General features: G+C 34.7%; 4 protein-coding genes and 1 non-coding gene across 8 annotated transcripts; 3 read left to right on the plus strand and 2 right to left on the minus strand.

Moving 5' to 3' along the window:
- Window positions 1-1,815: 1,815 nt before the first annotated feature.
- On the minus strand, window positions 1,816-2,541 carry LOC106419544 (zinc finger protein ZAT12-like). The gene has a single exon (XM_013860352.3). The coding sequence runs from the start codon at window positions 2,449-2,451 to the stop codon at window positions 1,972-1,974; it is 480 nt and encodes a 159-aa protein (XP_013715806.1). The 5' UTR covers window positions 2,452-2,541; the 3' UTR covers window positions 1,816-1,971.
- Window positions 2,542-4,300: 1,759 nt separating this feature from the next.
- On the plus strand, window positions 4,301-5,968 carry LOC106419628 (methyl-CpG-binding domain-containing protein 7). 2 transcript variants are annotated; one of them, XM_048772314.1, is made up of 5 exons: window positions 4,322-4,582; window positions 4,906-4,998; window positions 5,171-5,371; window positions 5,456-5,557; window positions 5,636-5,968. In XM_048772314.1, exons 1-5 carry the CDS (start codon window positions 4,418-4,420, stop codon window positions 5,828-5,830), a joined length of 756 nt encoding a protein of 251 aa, XP_048628271.1. In that variant the 5' UTR covers window positions 4,322-4,417; the 3' UTR covers window positions 5,831-5,968. The 2 variants fall into 2 exon arrangements, with proteins under 2 accessions (XP_048628264.1, XP_048628271.1); XM_048772307.1 differs by having other exon boundaries at window positions 4,301-4,582; window positions 5,171-5,557.
- Window positions 5,969-11,020: 5,052 nt separating this feature from the next.
- Window positions 11,021-12,303, plus strand: LOC106419533 (transcription factor MYB59). 2 transcript variants are annotated; one of them, XM_013860338.3, is made up of 3 exons: window positions 11,021-11,302; window positions 11,385-11,514; window positions 11,601-12,303. In XM_013860338.3, exons 1-3 carry the CDS (start codon window positions 11,245-11,247, stop codon window positions 12,076-12,078), a joined length of 666 nt encoding a protein of 221 aa, XP_013715792.1. In that variant the 5' UTR covers window positions 11,021-11,244; the 3' UTR covers window positions 12,079-12,303. The 2 variants fall into 2 exon arrangements, with proteins under 2 accessions (XP_013715792.1, XP_013715793.1); XM_013860339.3 differs by having other exon boundaries at window positions 11,049-11,270.
- Window positions 12,304-15,187: 2,884 nt separating this feature from the next.
- Window positions 15,188-15,305, minus strand: LOC125607681. The gene has a single exon (XR_007338754.1). It is a non-coding gene; the product is annotated as a U5 spliceosomal RNA (small nuclear RNA).
- A 519-nt stretch (window positions 15,306-15,824) lies between these two features.
- LOC106436250 (UDP-galactose/UDP-glucose transporter 5B-like) lies at window positions 15,825-18,472 on the plus strand. Of its 2 annotated transcripts, none has more exons than XM_013877212.3 (12): window positions 15,825-16,061; window positions 16,159-16,294; window positions 16,381-16,494; window positions 16,573-16,665; window positions 16,741-16,806; window positions 16,897-16,995; window positions 17,093-17,172; window positions 17,257-17,369; window positions 17,512-17,600; window positions 17,831-17,917; window positions 17,987-18,055; window positions 18,159-18,472. In XM_013877212.3, exons 2-12 carry the CDS (start codon window positions 16,187-16,189, stop codon window positions 18,276-18,278), a joined length of 1,038 nt encoding a protein of 345 aa, XP_013732666.1. In that variant the 5' UTR covers window positions 15,825-16,061; window positions 16,159-16,186; the 3' UTR covers window positions 18,279-18,472. The 2 variants fall into 2 exon arrangements, with proteins under 2 accessions (XP_013732666.1, XP_013732672.1); XM_013877218.3 differs by having other exon boundaries at window positions 15,893-16,061; window positions 16,163-16,294.
- The last annotated feature ends 3,320 nt before the right edge of the window (window positions 18,473-21,792 follow it).

A 21,792-nucleotide genomic window follows, 5' to 3' on the forward strand; every position in this document is an offset into this window, starting at 1 on the left:
CGATCCGAAACCGATCCGAAAAAACCTGGTTCGGATAGGAACCGACCCGATCAAATTACCCTATCGGGTTTTGTTGTAGAGGACCCGCGGGTCTTGGACCCGACCCGAACCCGAAACCCGATGGGTACCCGAATTAATAATGTAAATTAAATAAAATGCATCAAAGGGGAATCGAAGACGGGTTATTTGTCTAGAGAATATGGGGGTCAACCACTAGGAGACAACGAATTGTTGTTGTATTTTGCATAGTTTAGTATATATACATATTTTAATATAATAAAAACACAAATTTTGAATAAAATTTAGAATATTTTCGGATATATAAATATTTTTAGATATTTTTTTGTATTTTTAGGCCTTTTTTTGATCGAACCCGAACCGAACCCGACCCGAAACCGAACCGAATCCGAACCGATAAATTCTAATTATCCGAATGGGTCTAACTATCTAAGACCCGACCCGACCCGGACCCGGCACGACCCGGACCCGGCACGACCCAAACCGACCCGGAACCGAAATTTTGAAATTACCGTATCGGATCTTAAACTCTTAGATCCGAAAAACCCGGATCCGAAAGGACCCGACCCGAATCCGATCTGACGACCCGAATGCCCAGGCCTACATTCAGTCATTTGTACTTTGCTATTTGATGTCAGAAATAGATTTATCCCTCACATTCAAATCACCGCCAAGGGTTCAAGTGACCACTCTATGTAGCTTTTTACTGTTTTGTTTTTTTAGCGAATGAGCAGAACCCAAATCAACTTGCTAGGGAAGAACATTCTAGATAGTTGTATGAAGAGAAATACTTGGGTTCACCCCTAGGGTGAACCTCTAGGTTCACCAACCAATAGTGTTTGAGTATTTGATATTTGATATCTTTTAAAAAAGGAAACAAAATTGAATTTCCAAATTAGATTATATTTTTAAAATAAAATAAGAAAAATACATAAAAATAGTTACAAAAAAAATTAATTAATATTGTTAAGTTTTCAGCAAAATACTAAACCCTATACCCTAAATCCTAAACTCTATACCCTAAATCCTAAACCCTAAACGTTAAACCTTAAACTTTGGATAAACTCTAAACGTTGAAAAATCTTAAACCCTAAATCATACATTAAAAACTAAATTTTAATAACACTAAACCCTAAATCCTAATCACTAAACCCTAAACCCTTGGGTAAACTCTGAACCCTTGGATAAATCATAAACTCTAGGGTTTAATTTTAAATATTTTTGATTTAGAATTTATGATTTATCCAAGGGTTCAGGGTTTATCCAAGGGTTTAGGGTTTAGTGATTAGGGTTTAGGGTTTAGTGTTATTAAGATTTAGTTTTTAATGTATGATTTAGGGTTTAAAATTTTCTAATGGTTTACGGTTTATCCAAGATTTAAGATTTAAGATTTATAATTTAGGGTTTGGAGTTTAGGATTTAGGGTATAGAATTTAGTATTTTGCTAAAAGTTTAACAATATTTATTTATTTTTATTTTGTAACTATTTTTATGTATTTTTATTGTTTTATTTGAAAAATATAATCTTATTTGGAAATTCAATTTTGTTTCCTTTTTTAAAAGATATCAAATATTAAATACTCAAACACTATTGGTTGGTGAATCTAGAGGTTCACCATAGGGGGTGAACCCAAGAATTTCTCTTGTATGAAGTAGCGCTTCAAACTTTTTATTCACAAATTTCATTTCAAGTTAAAAGCTCGGTTAAACAACTTGTCCCTCAATTTAAGTTTTGATTTTTAAACAAAAGTGGGTAATATGTGATGTTTTGATTATTAAAAAAAATGAAAGATATGATAATCTCCAATTCTAAGTAAATATATTCACTAGGAAAGAAAAGATTACACCCTATGAAAGTTTCCTAAATCTGCAGATATACAAATCTAAACTATTAAGGAAAAATTCAAAGAATGAAGGAAACTAATTATTATATCCATTAAAAGAAAAAACAAATCAACAAACAGTTCTTCCAAGCTCCAACTTGAGATTCAAATTCTCAACCATCCCCAAACTCAGATCCAAACACGCCACCCTCTTCCCACTGCTCGACTTCTTCAACGTCGTCATCGTCGGCTCCGGCAATAACGCCCGTGTAACCAACGCTGCTCCGCCGCCAATCTCGTTCCTGTGTCTCCTCATGTGACCTCCTAGAGCTTGTCCCATCGGAAACTCCACTCCGCATATCGGACAAGGGTGCGACGAAGGAGCTTTGGCTTTCTTCACCAATCCAGAGAGACTCTCATTGTTGTTAGGTTTCTTGTGACTCGCACGGTGACCTCCCAACGCTTGAAACGAATGAAACTCTTTCAAACACGTTTTACATGTGAAAACGCGTTTTTGATCCCCACCTTTTTGTCCGACTCTTGATAAAAGCATCAGACAGTTCGCCGCCTTAGCCTCCACCGTCGGGTTAATCTCAGAGATTGCAACCATTTTTGTTTTTCTTTTCAGATGTTAAAACGAAACGATTAAAGGTTTGTGTATGTGTTTGGTGTGATTGTTATTGTTGTGAGTTGTTGTTGTGTTTCTGTCTGTTTGTTTGGGATGTATTTATAGATATGGAGTTGTGTGGACTGAAGACGTGTGGGAAGATGACGGATATACCCTTGTGACTTGGTGGATAAGGAAGTGGCTGGGAAGGAGTGTGGTGTTATCGTAATTACGTGGAAAATGAAGGGGTAGAGAACGAAGATGCGAGTTATGTGGTCACGACTTGCGACACCGCGTAGCTTTGGAGACTTTCGTGTGGATGAGAATCTTCCTCGTGCTTTCTCGAACCCTTAGATATTTTTTTTGAAAACATTAATACTCTGAGTTTGATTTATTGTCTTCTAGTTACTACTTACTACACCCTGCGCGTGATTTTCTCAGCCGTCTCTAGATACTATATTTTATAATCAGCCTCCTTTATATTTTTGATTCATACGAATGTACTTTTAAAATCATGGTTTGGATTCCTAACTTATTTTATTAGCTTATACTAAATAAAACTGAAAACAGAAAACAGTATTATTGGTTTCTTTTTTTTTGTACAAATTTTTTTGCTTATAGCAATTTTTATTTACTTATTTAAATTATAATTTATACAGAAGTATGATATATACTGGAATAGTTAGCAAAGAGTGTTTGTATCTCTTGAGGAAGAAAAAGAACAATTTGTTACAGAATGTTCTATAAAAACTGGTGTCAGCAATGACCATTTTACAGTTGAATCCCAGCGAAGGCATGACAAAACAAGATGCGTGAAACGTAGGCGCCGTGTGGAGTAAGTGAGAGTAAATTAACGAGGCGATATGTACGGAGACTTGGTGTAAACGTGGGAAGCAAGAAGAGGAGATAATTTAAAAAAAGGGGAGAGTGACGTGGATCTTCTTCTAGTACATGTTTCACGCGGTCTAAACTTGGTTAAGTAGTTGTTTATATGCCTTAACATTCTTGTTTTCACATTCCCCTCTCGAAGCTTCTCCATTTATTGAATAATCAGTTAGATGATTCGGGTCAAGTACAAAAAGTCTATTCAAAAACAGTTTATATGATTGGACAAGTATATGGTTGTTGGGTGATAGGATAACCAACCAACGTATAAACGGATAAACAGCACATAGATGCCCGACTTGTTTAGTTTGACCCTATCTCTATCAATTTCCGTTGTGCTTTGTACGCCAAAGAAAGAAATAGTATGCACTCATCATACTTCTAGAGTGTATAAGACCAATCAAAATATTTGACTTTTATTTTATTTGCACTCCCAATTTCATTTGGAGTAATTATTCTGTAGAATCATTTATTTTTCACTCTAAAATATATTAAAAAGAGGTTTATATTGTAAAATAAACTAATCATATTTAATATTTTATTATTTTACTAATTACTCATCTCACTCAAAATAAAGCAGGGTTGAAGTAATTATTCAATTTTTTTAAAATGAAGCTATATATTGGAGATATTCGTAGAAAACTTTGGTACCTATAATAAACCTAGATTATTAATAACTAAATATGAAATTAGTGTTTTAGTTACCTGACCAACTAAAAAACATAATCGTCTTTCAAAAAGCATGGAAATGACAAATTCGAATTGATCCAAGGCCCTGGCCCATATCGCCACACATTGATACGCTCTGTATTCTAAATCTGTTTCCATAATTTTTATCCAACGAAGACTATTCAATAATATCGATATTAGCCGAAAAAGTGAAAAGTGAAAAGTAAAAACTAGACTGGAGGCCTTTTCAGTCCAACGTTTGAGCTTCTTAAATTCGAGAGTAACTTTGGAATTGCGGATTTGACACGTGGCTACCTATGGAGTGTTTACTGACAAGTGTTACATAAACTCAGTTTGTGTCTGTTGACCCCGCTAAAGCTTTCACTCACTCGGGTTAAACCCGGCTACGAAGAAGATGAAAACGAGATCATCATCCTCCGGTGACCTGGTTCCGGCGGGTAACAGTCGCGAATCCCAGCTACAGATCGTGGACCTCACTTCATCTCGCCGGAAATCTTTGCATGGTTTGAATCGGCCGCGACCATCGTCTCGTAGAAGCAAAGGCGGTGTCGACGATTCGGTAAGTGAGAGCTGACAAAGATCGAATCTCTTTCAGATTGTCCAACACACAATGTTGAATTTTGTCACAAGAATAACAAATCAGTGTTTTATTTTTTTCTGTAATTGAATTTGGAAGAGGAATTTGATTATGGATGCGTGTTTTAGATTTTATCATTTGTGCAATAGAAATGTAAAATTAGCTCTATGGTTAAATGCTTGTGAGGCTCTATGATTCGTTTCTTTTACGTACACTTTCTTGGTCCAAAGTACATAAACTCGAAACAGAACCAAACAAAAAGCTTATTCACTGTTTTTTTTTTTTTTTTTTTTTTGCTTTTACAGGATCGTCGCAGCTATGCCTCCAAGGGTTTCCATTTGCCTAAAGGATGGACCGTTGAGGAGTTTCCTAGGAGAAACTCCTACCATATTGATAAGGTAGAGCTGTCTTGGCTAATTTGATTCGCAATCAATCAACCTAGTCCAATTAGTGTGAGAAAGATTACAAAGAGAATAGCAGAATCTGAGATCATTTGGTTAGTCTTAGAATTGAGAAGCTTTTTTATCTCTTTTATGCTCTGAAACTGTTAGTAAGAATTGTTCTTTGCAGTTTTATGTTGAGCGAAAAACAGGAAAGCGGTTCCGTTCCCTTGTCTCCGTTGAGAGATACTTGAAACAATCAGGGAACCGTACAGATCAGCAGCAGGTTGTGCTTTTACAGCATCACCCTGTCCCTTCCAAAGATTTCAATCTACCTGATGGATGGATCGTCGAGGAGAAACCCCGGAGAAATTCCGGTCGAATAGACAGGGTATACACTATCCTTATCTCTGTCTTTGTTTGGTTATCTTTGGTTTTCTTGTTATATCTAAACCGTTACGGCTGTTGCTTGCAGTTTTATACTGAGCCAGGAACAGGGAAGAAGTTCCGTTCTCTGCCTGCTGTTGAGACATACTTGAACGGTACAGTTGACTCGGTTGATTCCGGGCAGCTTTCGGTAAGCTTTAACATCATTTAGAGGTACTTTGTTGAACCGGTGGTTTGTACAGGTTTGATGGTGTTTGTATTTTTTCAGATTTTGGCGAACCCGGATGGTATCGGATTTGAAAGCGTGGATATCGACCCAAACCCACCGGAGAAAGTGAAATGGGTACTGACAGGTCCAAGTGGAAACATGTTTAGTGCGCATGTTAGCGGATCGGATGTCTCTAGCTCTGTCCAAAAGACATGGTCTGAGGCTTTTGTCTCATTGCTCCAAGAACGGGTTTAACCAATGTCTGCTTATTCATTGATTGGGCTTTTTTTGTCGGTTTTATCACTTTGAGGATTAAATGTTAATAAGCTATCCCGGTCAGTAGTCTCTTCAAGTTGTTTCTATTTCGGTTTAGTTTATAACTGGCCTTAATAACCGGTTTGACCAGCTTTACAAATTCATACCCGGTGTGTACCGGGTTTTGGCAATTCGGGCATGGATAGTGTGCAATAGTGAACCAACATTTGTCGGATGACATTAAAAACCCTTCAATCATTATGCAAATGAGTTCATAACTAAATATATTAACAAAACTTATCAATATTGTAGTGTAGATTTGATTATCCGTTTAATATACAACGTCTTTAATTATAGATATATCGTATTAGAATAAGGCTGATGGAAGCCTGATCTCTCTAGTCGATCACGAAAGCTAAAACTAGTAGTGACTGGCTGACTGCTTAATTGGACAACACGCCTTTTCTAAATGATATTAATCATCAATGTGGAATAACTCTTTTTGACACTGTGAAACACCTTATTTAAGGTAAATGAAGAAGATATATGTTGTGATGGGTTGTGTTTTTTTTTTGTCACTGTGATGGGTTGTGTTATTTTTATTAAATGCCAAGATTAAGATTTATCCGTTTAATTACACACGTCAACAATGAAAAAAAAATACTTACCTGATTCATAAAAAAATGGACCGATAAAGTGTAAGTACAAATATGAAGGTAGGCTATCAAAAAAAGAGATCTATAATTCATTAAAAATACCTAAATTGCGATAAACTCCTCAATTGTTATAAAGTTTTGTTACTTGTGTTTTAGTTAAATCGCTTAGACTTTACGACAATCTAATAATTTCGTTTTAATTCTTACTCTAGTTTTTAATTAATAAAAAATATTTTAAGTCCAAACTAATTAATTACAACTATCTTTGGATATCCAACAATGTATTTAAATATTTTGATGAGAAAATAAACTATTGTTACTAAGAACAAGTGACGATGGCGTGATTCGTGTAAATTCCAAAGTAAGGAATAATCCAAGGTCGACTTAACGATGTATACTATTGTTTGTTTTATTCTGTTAGATCTTTTCATGTCTTAGCAAAAAAAGATCTTTTCATGTCAAGGTGTTTTTTTATTTTGTAAGATTCTAAAGACTTCCAGCTATGTCGACTGTGGTATCAAAAACTGTTCAAGCTTATTTAACTTTCTCACTTTAATATAATCTAAACCAAACTATATATAAACTATTAGCCAACTCGTTAATGTTAGATAATCGTTCAAAATTTATAAAGTGGTATCTTAGAGCAACATTATTGGTGGGATGAAGAGAGAGAGGGAGAGAGTCCTTTGTTATGTTTTTTTTTTTTTTTTTTTTGGTCATTAGAATGTAAGGGATAGCTCTTAATTAAGGGTTTTTTCCTTCTCTTTCTTCCTCGGTTCCCACCCTCTTTTCTTAATGGATACCTTAAGGGACTCCCAATAATGTTGCCCTTATATTGGACTCTTAGCTAGAAAAGAGAGGCTTTTAATTTATTTTGGTCTTTCTGTGTGCAAGTCTCTTCCCATCTTAAAAATAAAGTATTAACAAAAATGAAATAAATGAGACGACACTAAAACCATTTGGTAACACTTAGTGCTGTCTGTGTACTAAAACTAATCTTCCAGTGATGTTTTAAATTAGAGGGTGGATGAATAAGGGAGTGATTACGTGAGTTTATATGATTTTACCACTTAAATGATTATATGAAATTGTGATCTGCGTACACTTTTCTTTTTCGGAATTCATTTTATACAAATTTATATATAAGCTAATATAAGAGTGGTGTAACTGTGTAAGTACAATCACTATGGGATCATTGCTACCGTTTGCTATTTAAAAGTGTTGCAGAAGATAAACATTATCGTGAATGTTAAGATCACCAATCGTAATATAACAAAATAGTTATGAATGATGTATCAAACAAAAAAAATCAGTAAAAAATAGGATTGTAGGAGATAATTAATAGACTAATATCATTTCAATAAAGTAAATTAAATAAAAATGAAATTTTCGTATACCATGATTATAAATTATTGTTACCATATGATAAGAAAGTAAACTTGTAATCGAAACACACAAACACACACATATATATATATATTTGTGTATATATAGTGTGATGACTATCAATAAAGTTTTAGTAATAACATTTTATTCATGGTGAATTAGTGGAGTTTAAAAGAAAGATAATATTATGCATTACGACTAGACAAGCGTCTCATAATTAGCGGTGGCAAGGTTTCAGGATGTCGCTAGAGAGGAATAATCTTCTCTCTTTTACTAATTAATTAACCAAAAATGAATATTTTGTATTTTAATTTTCCTAAATCACTAGCATTATTCTATTGCTTATGTAACATTTTTCCCATACATGGATCATACATAAATCATGGCGTACGATAACGTTAAGAGAGAATGACCTCGTTAACAAGCAGGCATGCATGGCGAATATTTATTTACAGAGAGAGTTGAGACGCATGCAATGCAACAAAACAAGCTGAAAACAAGTATACAAATCATAGGATTCTGAAGTTATGTTATGATGAAAGAAACGAAAGAAAGATAATGTGGGGCCAAAAGGGTCTTATCTTAAACTGGTAAGTGCGTATGCCGTCGCAAGTCACGAGCCAAAGGAATTGAAGGGGGAAAATCTTACTTAGTGGACTGGCCATAGAGGAAGTGGTGGCATCCACGTAACGCAAGTCTTATATCTGTCTGCTTACTTCACTCTAATCTCTTTAGAATTTTGGGTCCTCCACTACAAAGACAACTCCCAAAAGAAACAAGGGCCAATTCTCGAATTCAACAGTTCTACGCAACTAAAACTCTTATGAGAATATTTAGTTTTATAATATCATAGAATATTAGATATAAAACAATATTTTAAATCGGCCGCATATGTGTTTATGCTATCAAAATATACTCAAAATGCTCTGATTCTGACCAAATCGATCAAACACCGGTAAATAAAGGTTCGGCTTTTGGCCTAGGTATTTTACGCAGCCTATTAACCCGCCTAGGATTATGTTTATAACATATAATATAGATATAGAAAATATGTTTATAATAAATAATATATTTTATAAAAATATAAAAAATAGACTAAAAATCTGCAAAAAATTATAATCAAGTTGTGCAGAGCGGTCCCCAAACTCCCGATTAACATTTTGAGAAATTTCGATATGATGACCAAACCCAACCAACAAAAGAATACTAATATTTACTTATTTAATCTTTTGGCTTCAATCATCTACTAATCATATTCTTCCAAATGTACTATTATGTAATTGTTACTCGATGACAATATCAAGTAGCTTTCCAATTGTGGTGGTGTGTAGAATTTTATAATCGCTACTGGACAATGGACAACTCAAGAATATGAAAGCAACAGGCAAAAACATAATAACCCCGAATATGATATTTAAAGCATTACAAGAGTTGCCCAGAAAAGCATTACAAGCACAACCACATAATATTTAAGGCAAAAAAAAAAAACAAAACCTTGATAAAAAAAAACAAAACCATGTGAAGAAAACCATATATAGTAACAATAATTTTTCTAAAATTATATTAAGGTGTAGGTGGATAACCAAATCTTGTTACTCAATGTTAGGGCTAATTAATGGTACCTCTCGACCATGTTACTTTCGCAATGACCTAGTTGATGCAATTTTTGTGAATCAGATTCGAATAGCTTTTTCAAACTTTATGGTTGTAAAATCATAACTTGTGTGTTTTTATGTCTTTAAATTTAAATGCTCTTTTTTCGAAAATAAAATAAAATCCGAATAGCCATGTAATCAGTATTGAATTTTCACGGCCGTAAAAATAAGACCAGACCGGAACTTCGATGGGGTTGGATACTTGGATCCACGAGTTTTCCATATATACCTAAACCGGAACCTTTTCAGTGCTTGGGTATATTTTTGCTTCAACGTATCTTAGTATAATTCTCTCATATTTCTGTAAGTCATTTTCAGAGTTTTCTACAGAACAAAACAATTTGAAGAATCTGCCGGGAACTCTTTACCAATCAGAGATATATACAGAGAAAAGGAGAATATATATATACTCTGTATTCTCTGCTCCTATGGACCAGCACACCAGGTACTTACACACAAGTAAGAAACCCTCATTCCTCTACTTTAATTTATGCATATATAGAAGATGTAAGCCATATAAATTACACACATGACCATATGTGTAAGGTAAATTGGCTTTCCAATAATAAACCACATAATAATTAATATATATAAGGTTTCCAAGATTATGGAGTAAAACTGTAATAGATTGAAACTTTTTCAGACATGAAGACAGATCACCAAGAGGCAAATTACAAAGCCAAACCAAATCAAATTGGCCTTTCTCATCTATATAACTATTTAAGTTGGGTGTTTAAAACGATTTCAAAATCCTAAAAGCAATATCTAAGTATCTAACTTTCAATCTCAAGTGCAGCTGCTATATACAAAAGGCCACTTATCAAACACTCGCAACAATTCGACCCCTTTTGCTATATGCCTTTAGATTTTGTATCTCCTTTTCTATTCTTTATTTGCCTTTTATAAGCTTCTACAATGATATATTGATCAAACTTTAATAAAGCTATGGGACAAACTACAACCATAACCACACCAAAAATAGTACTACCAAAATGACTATAGCCTTCTTTTACTCCCACAAATCATACTTCTTCCATATTATTAAAACCCTATGATAAAAGGAAACTAAAAATTTGTCTACTTCTTTATTTTTAGATAATAAGGATTACATAGGTTACCTTGTTTCCTCTTCTGGTTTGGTTTGGAATCTTTTACTGACACGCGAGAGAGATAATGCAGTTGAAACTTGAAACTATTCGGACCTGCCAAAAGAAAATATAAGAAAGTGTTCTTATTGCAACACACAAGAAGACAAACAAAAAAGGAAGAGTTAGTGGGAGTGTTACATCAGTGTACATCAATTTCCTATTGACGATCATTTTCTTTGTTTTTATCTTTTTTGTATATATGCGCTAATGGCTTGATGGCATCATAAAACAATAGACCCCACATTATCATCAGCATAATCTCTCCCCATATGGACGGTAAAGATAAGAAAAACAAATCATTAGAGAATTTTAATAACGTGAGTGTTTTATCGCGTGGTGTAGACACAACAACTTAGTGTTCAAGTTGGCTCTTCTATAAATATTGGTCTTAGAGATTGCCAAAGGTTCCCATAAAACAAAACTGAGAAGTAACTTTCTATTCAGAGAGAAAAAAAGAGTTACTAAGAGTGAGAGATGAAGAGTGTGCAAGAGGAGTACCGTAAAGGACCGTGGACAGAACAAGAGGACCTTCTCTTGGTCAACTTTGTCCACATGTTCGGAGATCGAAGATGGGATTTTGTAGCGAAAGTGTCAGGTTTGAAGGTGGAGGGAGAAACATAAGACTAGGTATAGGGTTTGATTTTGAAGAAAATGGTTGGTCTTTGGAAAGGACCTTCCATTAAAAGATATGACTTGGTTTTGGCTGCAGGTTTGAATAGAACAGGAAAGAGCTGCAGGTTAAGGTGGGTTAACTACTTACACCCTGGTCTCAAACGTGGTAAGATGACTCCACAAGAAGAGCATCTTGTCCTTGAGCTTCACGCCAAATGGGGAAACAGGTCAGAAGATATCTTCAAGAAACAGAGAAACCCTAAAAATGTTTTTTAAACTTGTATGAACTTATTGAATTGTTCTTCATATGTAGGTGGTCGAAAATCGCCAGGAAATTGCCGGGTCGAACCGATAATGAGATAAAGAATTACTGGAGGACTCATATGAGGAAGAAGTCACAGGAAAAGAAGAAGAGACCTATGTCTCCAACATCCTCATCTTCAAACTGTTGCTCATCATCAATGACCACTGCAGCTACTCAAGACACTGGAGGAACCAATGGGAAGATGAATCAAGAATGCGAAGAAGGCGGATACTACTCGATGGATGACATATGGAGAGAGATTGATCAATCTGGAGCAAACATTATCAAACCGGTGAAAGACATCTACTACTCTGACCAAAGCTGTTATTTGGACTTCCCTCCTCTGGCTTCTCCAGCATGGGAAAGCTCCATGGAGTCTATCTGGAACATGGATGCAGATGAAAGTAAGATGTCTTCTTTTGCCATTGATCAGTTTCCTCTCAGTTTTGAACATGGTAGATCATCATCGTGGTCGTCTTTACTCTAGGATTTGATTCATTTGAATGTCTATATATGCAGCATATTTATATGTTATCAAGCAACTGCAGTAGTTTCCCATGACTTACATTAAAAAAAACACCTCTCACCGTACTAATATCATGTGTAATCATCACCATCCTATGCCTTCATATATGTTAGTTTGTAGAATGAGTAAAAAAAAAAAAATCATATCCATCCCTTCTGCGTATAGAGATGTTTTTTTCATGGATACCATGTATAATACACGTTAAAACATATCCATCAATGTAGACTTTTGAATTTTCTGTGAATGTTTGTAATAATTCATACTTAGAAATTAAATTCTGATGAGAGAAATGCGAGGACCCATTATTAAAACCATCTAGAGTGAAGGAAGTAAAATGGAATAAGAAAGTAACAACGTGACTTAACAAGGCATATTTTTTTTTGTAAAATAACAAGGCATATTCATCGGCTAAATAATCAAGAAAATAGGTTTGACTTGTAAAGCTCAAGCCAGCTTTGTGAAAAGAATGTGTTCTTCTGCTTAATCATCTTATTGGTAAAATTAGTATGTTTTTTTCATTTATTTCTGTTTAAGAAATTTCTCCATGATGGAAAAGATCAGTTCCCACTCTTTTAATCAATCTTTACGGTAAGATATCATTTTTATATCTTTATTATATGTACCACTAAGAGATTAGAGCTTCAACTTTTCCTTGAAAAAATGTTTTAAATTTCAGTGAAAAAGAAAAACAAAAAAGGAAGAAAAGGATGGCTGCTTAAAAGTATGCAAGCAACCAATTTATCAATTTTAAAACAAACAAAAAGTGGAGAAGGGAGCTTAATTGATAGTCAGCAGTAGCACAAATAAACAAATGAAGTAATGACCAAAGATGCAATGACTGGCTGATTCTCACCAAACAATTTTTCTGAATCTTTTAATAGGAATATAATAACTTGAAAAAACAATTAGAGCATAGGTATATCTTTCATAATTTGATTTTACCTGCTTACCTTCCTCCAGAGACTAATATTTTCAAGTATCACACAACAAATCCATTGATAAATTTCATAAGCAAAAACACCCAATAAGATTATCCTCTTTCCACCCAAACTTATTGGAAGAGTGTAAAAAAAGGTAGTGGATAAGAATCTTCAAATCACAAGGAAAATATCAAACTTATCATTAATTAGTGCAACAATCCCACTTCTAAGAAACGAAAAGAGCCTACGAACTAGCAACAAGAAGGGCTAATTTGAGACTAACAACTAGGGGTAAGTTGCAAATCATATAAACTAATTCAATCATGTTTCTTATCTTTCAATGTGTCCCCAAAACGCTGTTTCTCCAATGTAGACATCAACTACATACTGTTACGAGAAGATAATATAATGCGCTGTGAGTCTGTGACTAAACTAGGGGATGACTGTCAACAACTGAACTATTGAGATATCTGAATGGAATGGTTTTCTCATGTATATCTGAATAAGAGGAAACCTGACACGGTCAAACAAAAAGCTGGTTCCTGTAAATGGCATTGTATTTTGTGCAAGTACACATTAGTCTTAACGGAATCGGAATACCATAAGCGATAACTTTGTTCTAATGATCATACTCTAGTCTCAACGGAAAAGGAGTACCGGAACTCAGAATAGATAAGCAATAACTTTGTTCTAATGATCATTTTCGCTTAAGAAACACCAACCAAACCTCTCGACTATGTATTAAGAGCCAATATTTACCACTGAGAAGACAAAGCATGAACCCATACGACTGAATGTTACCACAATCTATATGGTAGTTCTCGAATTCAAAGCAAATATAATGATCCTCTCCAAGCAAAATTAGATTTCAAAACGTCCAGCTTACTCAGATCAAAGAAGAAATATGATATTGTTTGACTTAGTAGTAAGGTGAAAAACCTAAGAAATGGTAACAAGTATACTCGCAACTGGAATGAAACAAAATAGTTGATTGGTATCTAAATTCAAACAGTAAACCGAGCCGGATTAGAATTGAAATAAATCAAAATTTAAACATATTGTTGTTGAGTCCACTCGAAAGCGGAACCCTCCAAAAATAGGTGGCCCTCCAAAAGTAACAAGAGGTTAACAAATTAACTCAAAACTAAAAAGATATCTTTTTGTATGAAAATAAAAATTGACGCGCTTAACCGCTGCTTCTCGTCTCCTTCGCGTTGTTTACTTGTACCAAGAATGTAATAAAAACAAAATAACCGAGTGGTTTTCTTCTCTCCTCTGATGCAACAGATTGGAAGAATCCACTTCATTTTGGCTACTGTTGGACCAGATCATTGAGGTTTTATGTGATTTTTACTCTGTACTCTGTAGAGCATTTTCCTTGTAAGCTGAAAAGGAAGTTTCAGCAAAGCTGGCAGTGTGATTCTACGTTCACGTTCATCTTTTCAGGTCCAGGATTCGCAATGGCTTTCAATAACAGTTGTAGCTTGGTGTATTGGCGAGGTGAGTTTGATTGATCTTCAGATATTTATTAATCTTCAGAGAAGTACTCCCAATGACAAGTGTTTGTGACAGTTGAAAAAAAACTTGTTAGCTCGTGATTAGAGTAGATTGTGAGAGATAGTTTCTTTAGCAGAATTGTGCACTGTCTAGATGAAACAGTGATGTTTACTCTTGTCTTAGCTGAGTGCTGATGATCAGATATTCAGATATCCTCGAGATGATTTAACTTGCCCCGGTAGGGGTCCCTATTGGCTAACCTGTCTCAGGTGATACATCATAGTGCACACATTTTGCTTTTAGATGTGATGGCTTAATATGCTATTACCCTATCAAAGAAAAAAAATCAAGTTGTAAGGATAGTTCGATATTTTATGCCATCCAGGTACACATGATTTTCACATCATGAGAAGAAAATATAATGCCTTGTGTTTGTGCTCTACTAATGGATTATCGACATCTGATTGGAATTGGAGAAATAAATTGACTTTAGTACATCATCAATCTATTCAATTGACTTTTAGTACTAAAATAATCACTAGTAGATGGAATGAAATAAATTGAAATTGATGGTTCTCTTAACAAAATCATCAAACCAGAGTCGGTTTAGAGTCGAGGACACAATCAAACCAAATATTCAACTATATGTTGTTGGGCCCACACGAAAGCGGGACCCTCCAAAAATAGGCGTATGCCACTTAGCATGGAGAGCACACGGTATTCTTTAGTAAAAGGCGAAAGAATAGTTCGCTTTGTGCTCACCACATGGCTGCGTGATTTGTAAACTGAGAAGGAGATCTTTATTTATAGTGCAACTTCTTCTACTTATTTCTCTTTGTTACCCGATGTGGGACTCTAAACGAAAGGAGCATCACAAGGGCGCTGCTGATTTAATAATATTCTACGCGGGCCTTTATGGGCCTAAAACAAGTATGGGCTTTAAATACAAACTGTAATCTTTCTTCCTTTAAGCCCACTTGCAAACCTTAACTGATGTTCTCATATATGGTAGTGGAGCCATAGACCAAACTTTTTGATCAAGAATGGCTGGAATGAACAGAGACCAGACATAAACCAACCAGCCAGTATATTAGATCCACCGAAGCTTCACAGTGACCGGCTCTTTACAAGGATCTAATAGAAACGACCACGAGTTTAGGACTAGGACTCAAACATCATCCTTCGTATTATTATTTTTGGGTCAAAGATCATCGTACAGTACTTCGTGAGAAGCATTTCTTCTCAGGGGCCACATTTTATTTAAAAACTTTACGACTGACTAATCCTCTTGTTCCTTTGGAAGGTTATCGTTGACCATTTTGACTCGTTATTTAAAACATGCGTATTATCGAGTGCTGACGTGGCGGATCCTTACAGAACCCCAGAGAAGGGAACACAACTTTTAGAAAAAAGGAAAAAGAGAAGAGAGGACGGTGGAGCTAAATCGGATCGCGTCGGAGAGTCGCCGGAAATTTTAATATTTTCCAATTTAATCAGATCGGCCGTTGTATTGTATCCGTTCGTCGTGTAAGTTTCAAATCTCTGAGCTTCAAAGGTGGTAGTTTCATCATACGCTTACATTTACGAATCTGAGCTTTTGTATCATGTGATTCGTTTTGGGTAGTTAGTGAGAGAGAGACGGTGGATGGGCCATGGCTGAGACGGAAACAGTAAACGGAGTGAAGGAGAGCAAATTATGGAAAGGTGTATTCGCTGTCTCCGGCATTATGTCTACTCTTGTCATCTACGGTGTTCTTCAGGTCTGTCTCCTTTGTTATGATACATACCGGTTCAGTTATATGGTTAAAGGTTGTAACTTTCTTGATGGGTTTTGTAAATCTGTTAGGAGAAGATAATGAGAGTTCCTTATGGATTGAACAAAGAGTTCTTTAAGTACTCTCTGTTTCTCGTTTTCTGCAATCGCCTCACTACTTCAGCTGTCTCTGCTGGTGCTTTACTGGTAATTACCGGCAGAAACCCAACTTGTTTTTGTACTTACCAGAGTTTGAAGAACCTTATTTGGTTTTTTATTTTGTAGGCAAGCAAGAAAGTTTTGGATCCTGTAGCTCCGGTTTACAAGTATTGCCTTATCTCAGTGACTAACATATTAACTACAACATGTCAGTATGAGGTAAGGCTTTTATCCTTTCACCTCCACTGACTCTTGATGTGTGAACTTAGTATATTCACTCCGTAATGTCTCCAGGCTCTCAAGTATGTGAGCTTCCCTGTCCAAACTCTTGCAAAATGTGCCAAAATGATACCAGTAATGGTAAAGCTCTAACATTCATTGTTTTTCAGCAAAGTGTATTTGAGTTTTAGCAACACACGCATTCTTATATCTGTGTGCTCTTCTGTATAGGTATGGGGAACTCTCATCATGCAGAAGAAGTACAAGGGGTTTGACTACTTGGTGGCTTTTTTGGTGACCCTTGGCTGTTCTGTCTTTATCCTTTTCCCGGTAAAAGGCTTCGGTTATTTAAACGTACATCAGTCACTATGAACATCAACATCAGATGTATGTACTGAGGTTTTGTTTATGTGAATCTGAGCTGTAGGCAGGAGATGATATCAGTCCGTACAATAAGGGAAGGGAGAATACTGTTTGGGGTGTTTCCCTAATGGCTGGTTATCTTGGGTATGTATATCATTCGCTCATCACACTGTTTATGTGATTAGTCTTGATTCTTGAATCATGATTGCGTATTTGGCTGACTAACAGGTTTGATGGGTTTACAAGCACATTCCAAGACAAACTGTTTAAAGGATATAATATGGAGATACATAACCAAATATTCTACACAACACTTTGTTCTTGTGTTCTCAGTTTCACTGGTGAGACTCTTACTTGTTTCCTTCTTGGTTGGTCGTTTTCCGGCAATAAGATTCTATAGAAAGAAGACTTCAAAAAGCAGATCACAAGCTGGTCTAATTCATGCTCTTTGCTTACATTCTCTAAAATCTTTTTTTTTTGTAGGACTTGTATTGCAAGGCCATTTGCTACTAGCTGTAGATTTTGTTTCTCGCCATAGAGATTGTCTACTCGATATCGCTCTGCTTTCCACTGTAAGCTTAAGTTTTAGTTTCCTCTCCTCTTCTGCTCACTCATTACACAGTATCATGTAGTCTTATAGCTCCAGAAGATGACATTAATATATTAAAACATAAATGAATTTAGTTAGTATAATCCAAACAAATCAATGATTCTGTTAATCTGAATCTAGTTATTGAAATATCATGATCTTCTTCTCTTGTCTATTTGATTCCCACTGAACTTACCGGAGACTAATGAGCAGGTTGCAACAGCGAGCCAGTTCTTCATCTCTTACACCATTAGGACATTTGGTGCTCTAACGTTCGCTGCTATCATGACAACAAGACAGGTAAATAAACAAACTTAGATCCAACTAATCCATCTCAATTGCTAACACAACCCGTCTGTCTTAATAAAGCTTGCAAGCATCATGCTCTCATGCATTTGGTTCTCTCACCCGCTTAGCTGGGAGCAATGTATTGGATCGGTATGCCTTCAATCCTTTGACATTTAAACTAGAACTTAGGCTCTCCAATTACTATAGGTTATACATTTGATTCTTTGACTAACAAAGTTCATTCAATGATCAGGTCATTGTTTTCGGGTCTTTATACGCCAAAAACTTACTGAACAACAACAAAAAATCACAAACTCAACCGCCGCCACCTCCAGAGCTTCCGCAGTATGGAAAACCTGAGAGCTCTTCTTAAGAACCTTCACAACCAGTTAGAAGTTTTCTTTTCTTTTTCTCGTCTTGATTTAACCCTGAAGACAAAAACAAGTTGATAGTGAACTGAAATTAGCATTCATATAGTCAGACCCTATGTATTTTTTTCATCTATTTAATTATTTAAGTTTGTTGGTTCTCTTGTAGTATGCTATATATACATGTGTTTCGATGACATCTGATGTAGCCACTTAGACATCGGACTGATTTTCCAAACGGCCAGACCTTTATGACACTCTCTTATCTTCTTTCTTTCTTCTAAAATTACATCATTATTTTGTAACTAACAAAATATGTTTGGTCAGCAGAAGAATGATTCAATGGAGATCTAGTAAGTAGTAAACGCCTAAACGTGATAATGTCTTCTCTTACAAGTTTTAAATGCTGATGGCGCCGTGGAGTATCCGTCAATACATATTACGTGGACTCTTCTTAATTTTCACACTCGCATGAATACTTCAAACGAAGAGATAGTCGTTAAGAGAAGTTATTTAACAATTTTGTTGTAGAGGCCTGGAGGATAATCGGCGATATGCTTAGCTGGTTAACTGTGCGCATTGGAATATGGTATTATTATCTGAGATAACCATAACCGAAAATGAAGCAAAAACATGGACTAAAATAGAGAGACCAAAGACGTTTCCTTGGTGAATTAAATATTCGTAAACATGACTGACGCCGAAACAAATAGTCCAAAATTCACACCTTGAAATAAAGTATATATTCCAAAATAATTCATATCTCATCACATATTCCGTAGACATAAATTCATTTTCACGTGAACAAACTTTCAGTTTTGGTCTTCAAATATTTAACCAAAAAAACGAATGTCTTCAAATATACGAGTAATATTTCTTTGAACCAAGTTTTTCAATACCATTAACATTCAAGGAAAGTTTCTAGAAGCAATGTTTTGTGTGATACGTAGTTTCATTCAACTCACTATTGCTAAATCAAAGTCAAACGGTGCGTATATAATACCTACAGTACAGGCTATATGTATGCGTCATTCTTATACATGTGAGATGTGTGCATACGTAATTCAAAACTGTTAATGTATAAGTAGTGGGAGTACTATATAGCTAAGATATACACGTACACGGGACTTTCCTTAATTAATATTATATATGTTGTCACGGATAAAGTGAGAATATTATCTTCAAAAGTATGTAGAGAAAAACAATAACAGTCGGGTTATATATAGTAAATGGCTCTTAGGTGAATGACCATGAAACAAGTGATTTGGGGTAGCTTGTTAGGATCCATATATCAAGTTCTTTGTTCCACAATACCGATTCAATTCAGTCCAGATTAAGACAAGCACACAAGATCCACACACAACATTTATAACCAATATATACGATTATGCGGCTAGATTCAGATCAATACCAGTTCAATATGTTAAACTCTATGATCGGATCAGACTTTCTCAGCTTTTTTGGTTTTAGTGTGAATAGTGTAAGTGAGAAAATCTACAAAGAAAAAAAAATAGATTGGAATTGGTACAACTTACAAGACTAAAACCTTACAACAAGAGATCAATCTTTGATAAAAAAAAAGTAACAGAGACAGCATCTCAGAAATCATGAATAACGATTATAAGATCAATTATTTCTGCTAATGAACTAATGATTAATTAGTCATTAGATAATATTTTATTTAACAACAAGTAGTCTTTGGTGGACTATCCATAAGTTCAACAGGTTATTTCGATAGACCCGTAATCAAACGGTCAAACTTCGTAAGGTCAACACCTCATTGTTGTATCATTCGGACAAAGACAAAACCAAGTGCTCAAGAGAGTCGGCTCTTGAATCTTGTCTAATGCTTCTCCAAATCACTATTAGGGGCCATGGAGATTGAGGACCATGCGATTTTTTTTTTTTGTAATGCATGGGAGCTTTAGCTTTTATCCCTCGACTGTAAGTTCCACCCGACTCACGTGCTACTTTTTGAATCATCTTTTGATTATCTCTCTTTTCCATTGTCTTTTAATTTCCTGTTTTTAAAAATTATTTTACTGGTCCACGAAAAAAACAAGTAATAGTATCTTTAACTTAAGTGGTAACTAACTTAAAAAACCAATAATATAAATATTCTTCAAGCATATAATTACATGTTTACATCACGTTGAATTTTGTTACTTCAGTTTCATTCAACCGCCGGTTGATTTATTTTTGTTAGTTAATGGATTGTCGGTTGATTTGTACAATCATTCATATCATTAGGTGTTGTAACTAACTTAAAGAACCAATTATATAAATATTCTTCAAGCATATATCTACATGTTAACATCACGTTAAGTGAGGGAAAAAACATCACGTTAAGTTTTGTAACTTGCGTTTCATTCGATGAATGTAAGTTGGTTTTTAGTTAACGGATTGTCGGTTGATTCGTACTGCCATTTATATATTTTTGTACGAATTACTTAGATCTGGGTACATATTAAAAAATAATTTCTGGATGTTTAAACAAATAGGATATGACTAGTCGGGAAATTACAGTGGAAAAACGTATACTTTTGCATATATATTATTATTGTTAATTTTTTATAGTTTAATTATCAAAGGAAATTTGTACTTCTAAGGTTTTGTGTAAAGTTCAAAAGAAAATGGTTTTATGTGTATATATGGATATTTTTAATCTAGTAAAACCATATAAAAATTTTAATATTTGATTAATTATATTCGTTGATGGAATTTTAAATTTTAAATGGTCTTAGTTTGGATGGAAAGTTTTGTCTCTACCGGCCTCTGTATTAAGCATGTTTAATTAAGAGATGGACCATAAACTATGGACCAAGTAGTAGTTTAGCATCTTTGAACAACTATTGAAACTGTGGATTACATTTATTTGGTGGCACGACGCAAATTGACATTCAACTTTTAAAGCATGGAACCTTCCTCACAATCTTCGTTTCCCAAAATAGTAAATAAATCAGCCAACTAACACAGTATTTTCCCAGTTAAAAAAAAACCCACACACTATTTTATTGATTAGCAGAAACCTAATTAACAGTTGCATTTTATTTTCAAATATAATTGTATTTTTCATTTAAACAATAAAATACATATAAAAATAAACTGTCCAAATATAGCTGCCAGATGTGGAAACTAAAATTAACAATTGAAATTTTAAAGTGAACAAGGTAAGTTTTAGAGAAATAGTGAAAAGATCTGTGTAAATAGATTTTAAAAGTAATTTGTTTGAATTTTACTAATATTATTGACAATAAATGTGTTGAATACAAAGAATATAACAAGATAATACAACTCGAAAAAAATATTTGTATTTTCAAATGAATTAGTCAAAAAGTGTATGAAATGATGATTTTGTATTTTTTTTGATTAATCTGGGAATATCCAGATTCACGGAGAAATCCAGACTAAACCTCTTAGCGTTCCAACTCCGCCTCTTTACCACTTTACCACAATCACCCGGTAATGTATTTGTCTTTTATACTACCAAGCTCGCTCCAACTACTTCGCCTATCTAGT

Source organism: Brassica napus, chromosome A3 (genome assembly GCF_020379485.1).
Source record: "Brassica napus cultivar Da-Ae chromosome A3, Da-Ae, whole genome shotgun sequence".
Classification (NCBI taxonomy): domain Eukaryota; kingdom Viridiplantae; phylum Streptophyta; class Magnoliopsida; order Brassicales; family Brassicaceae; genus Brassica; species Brassica napus.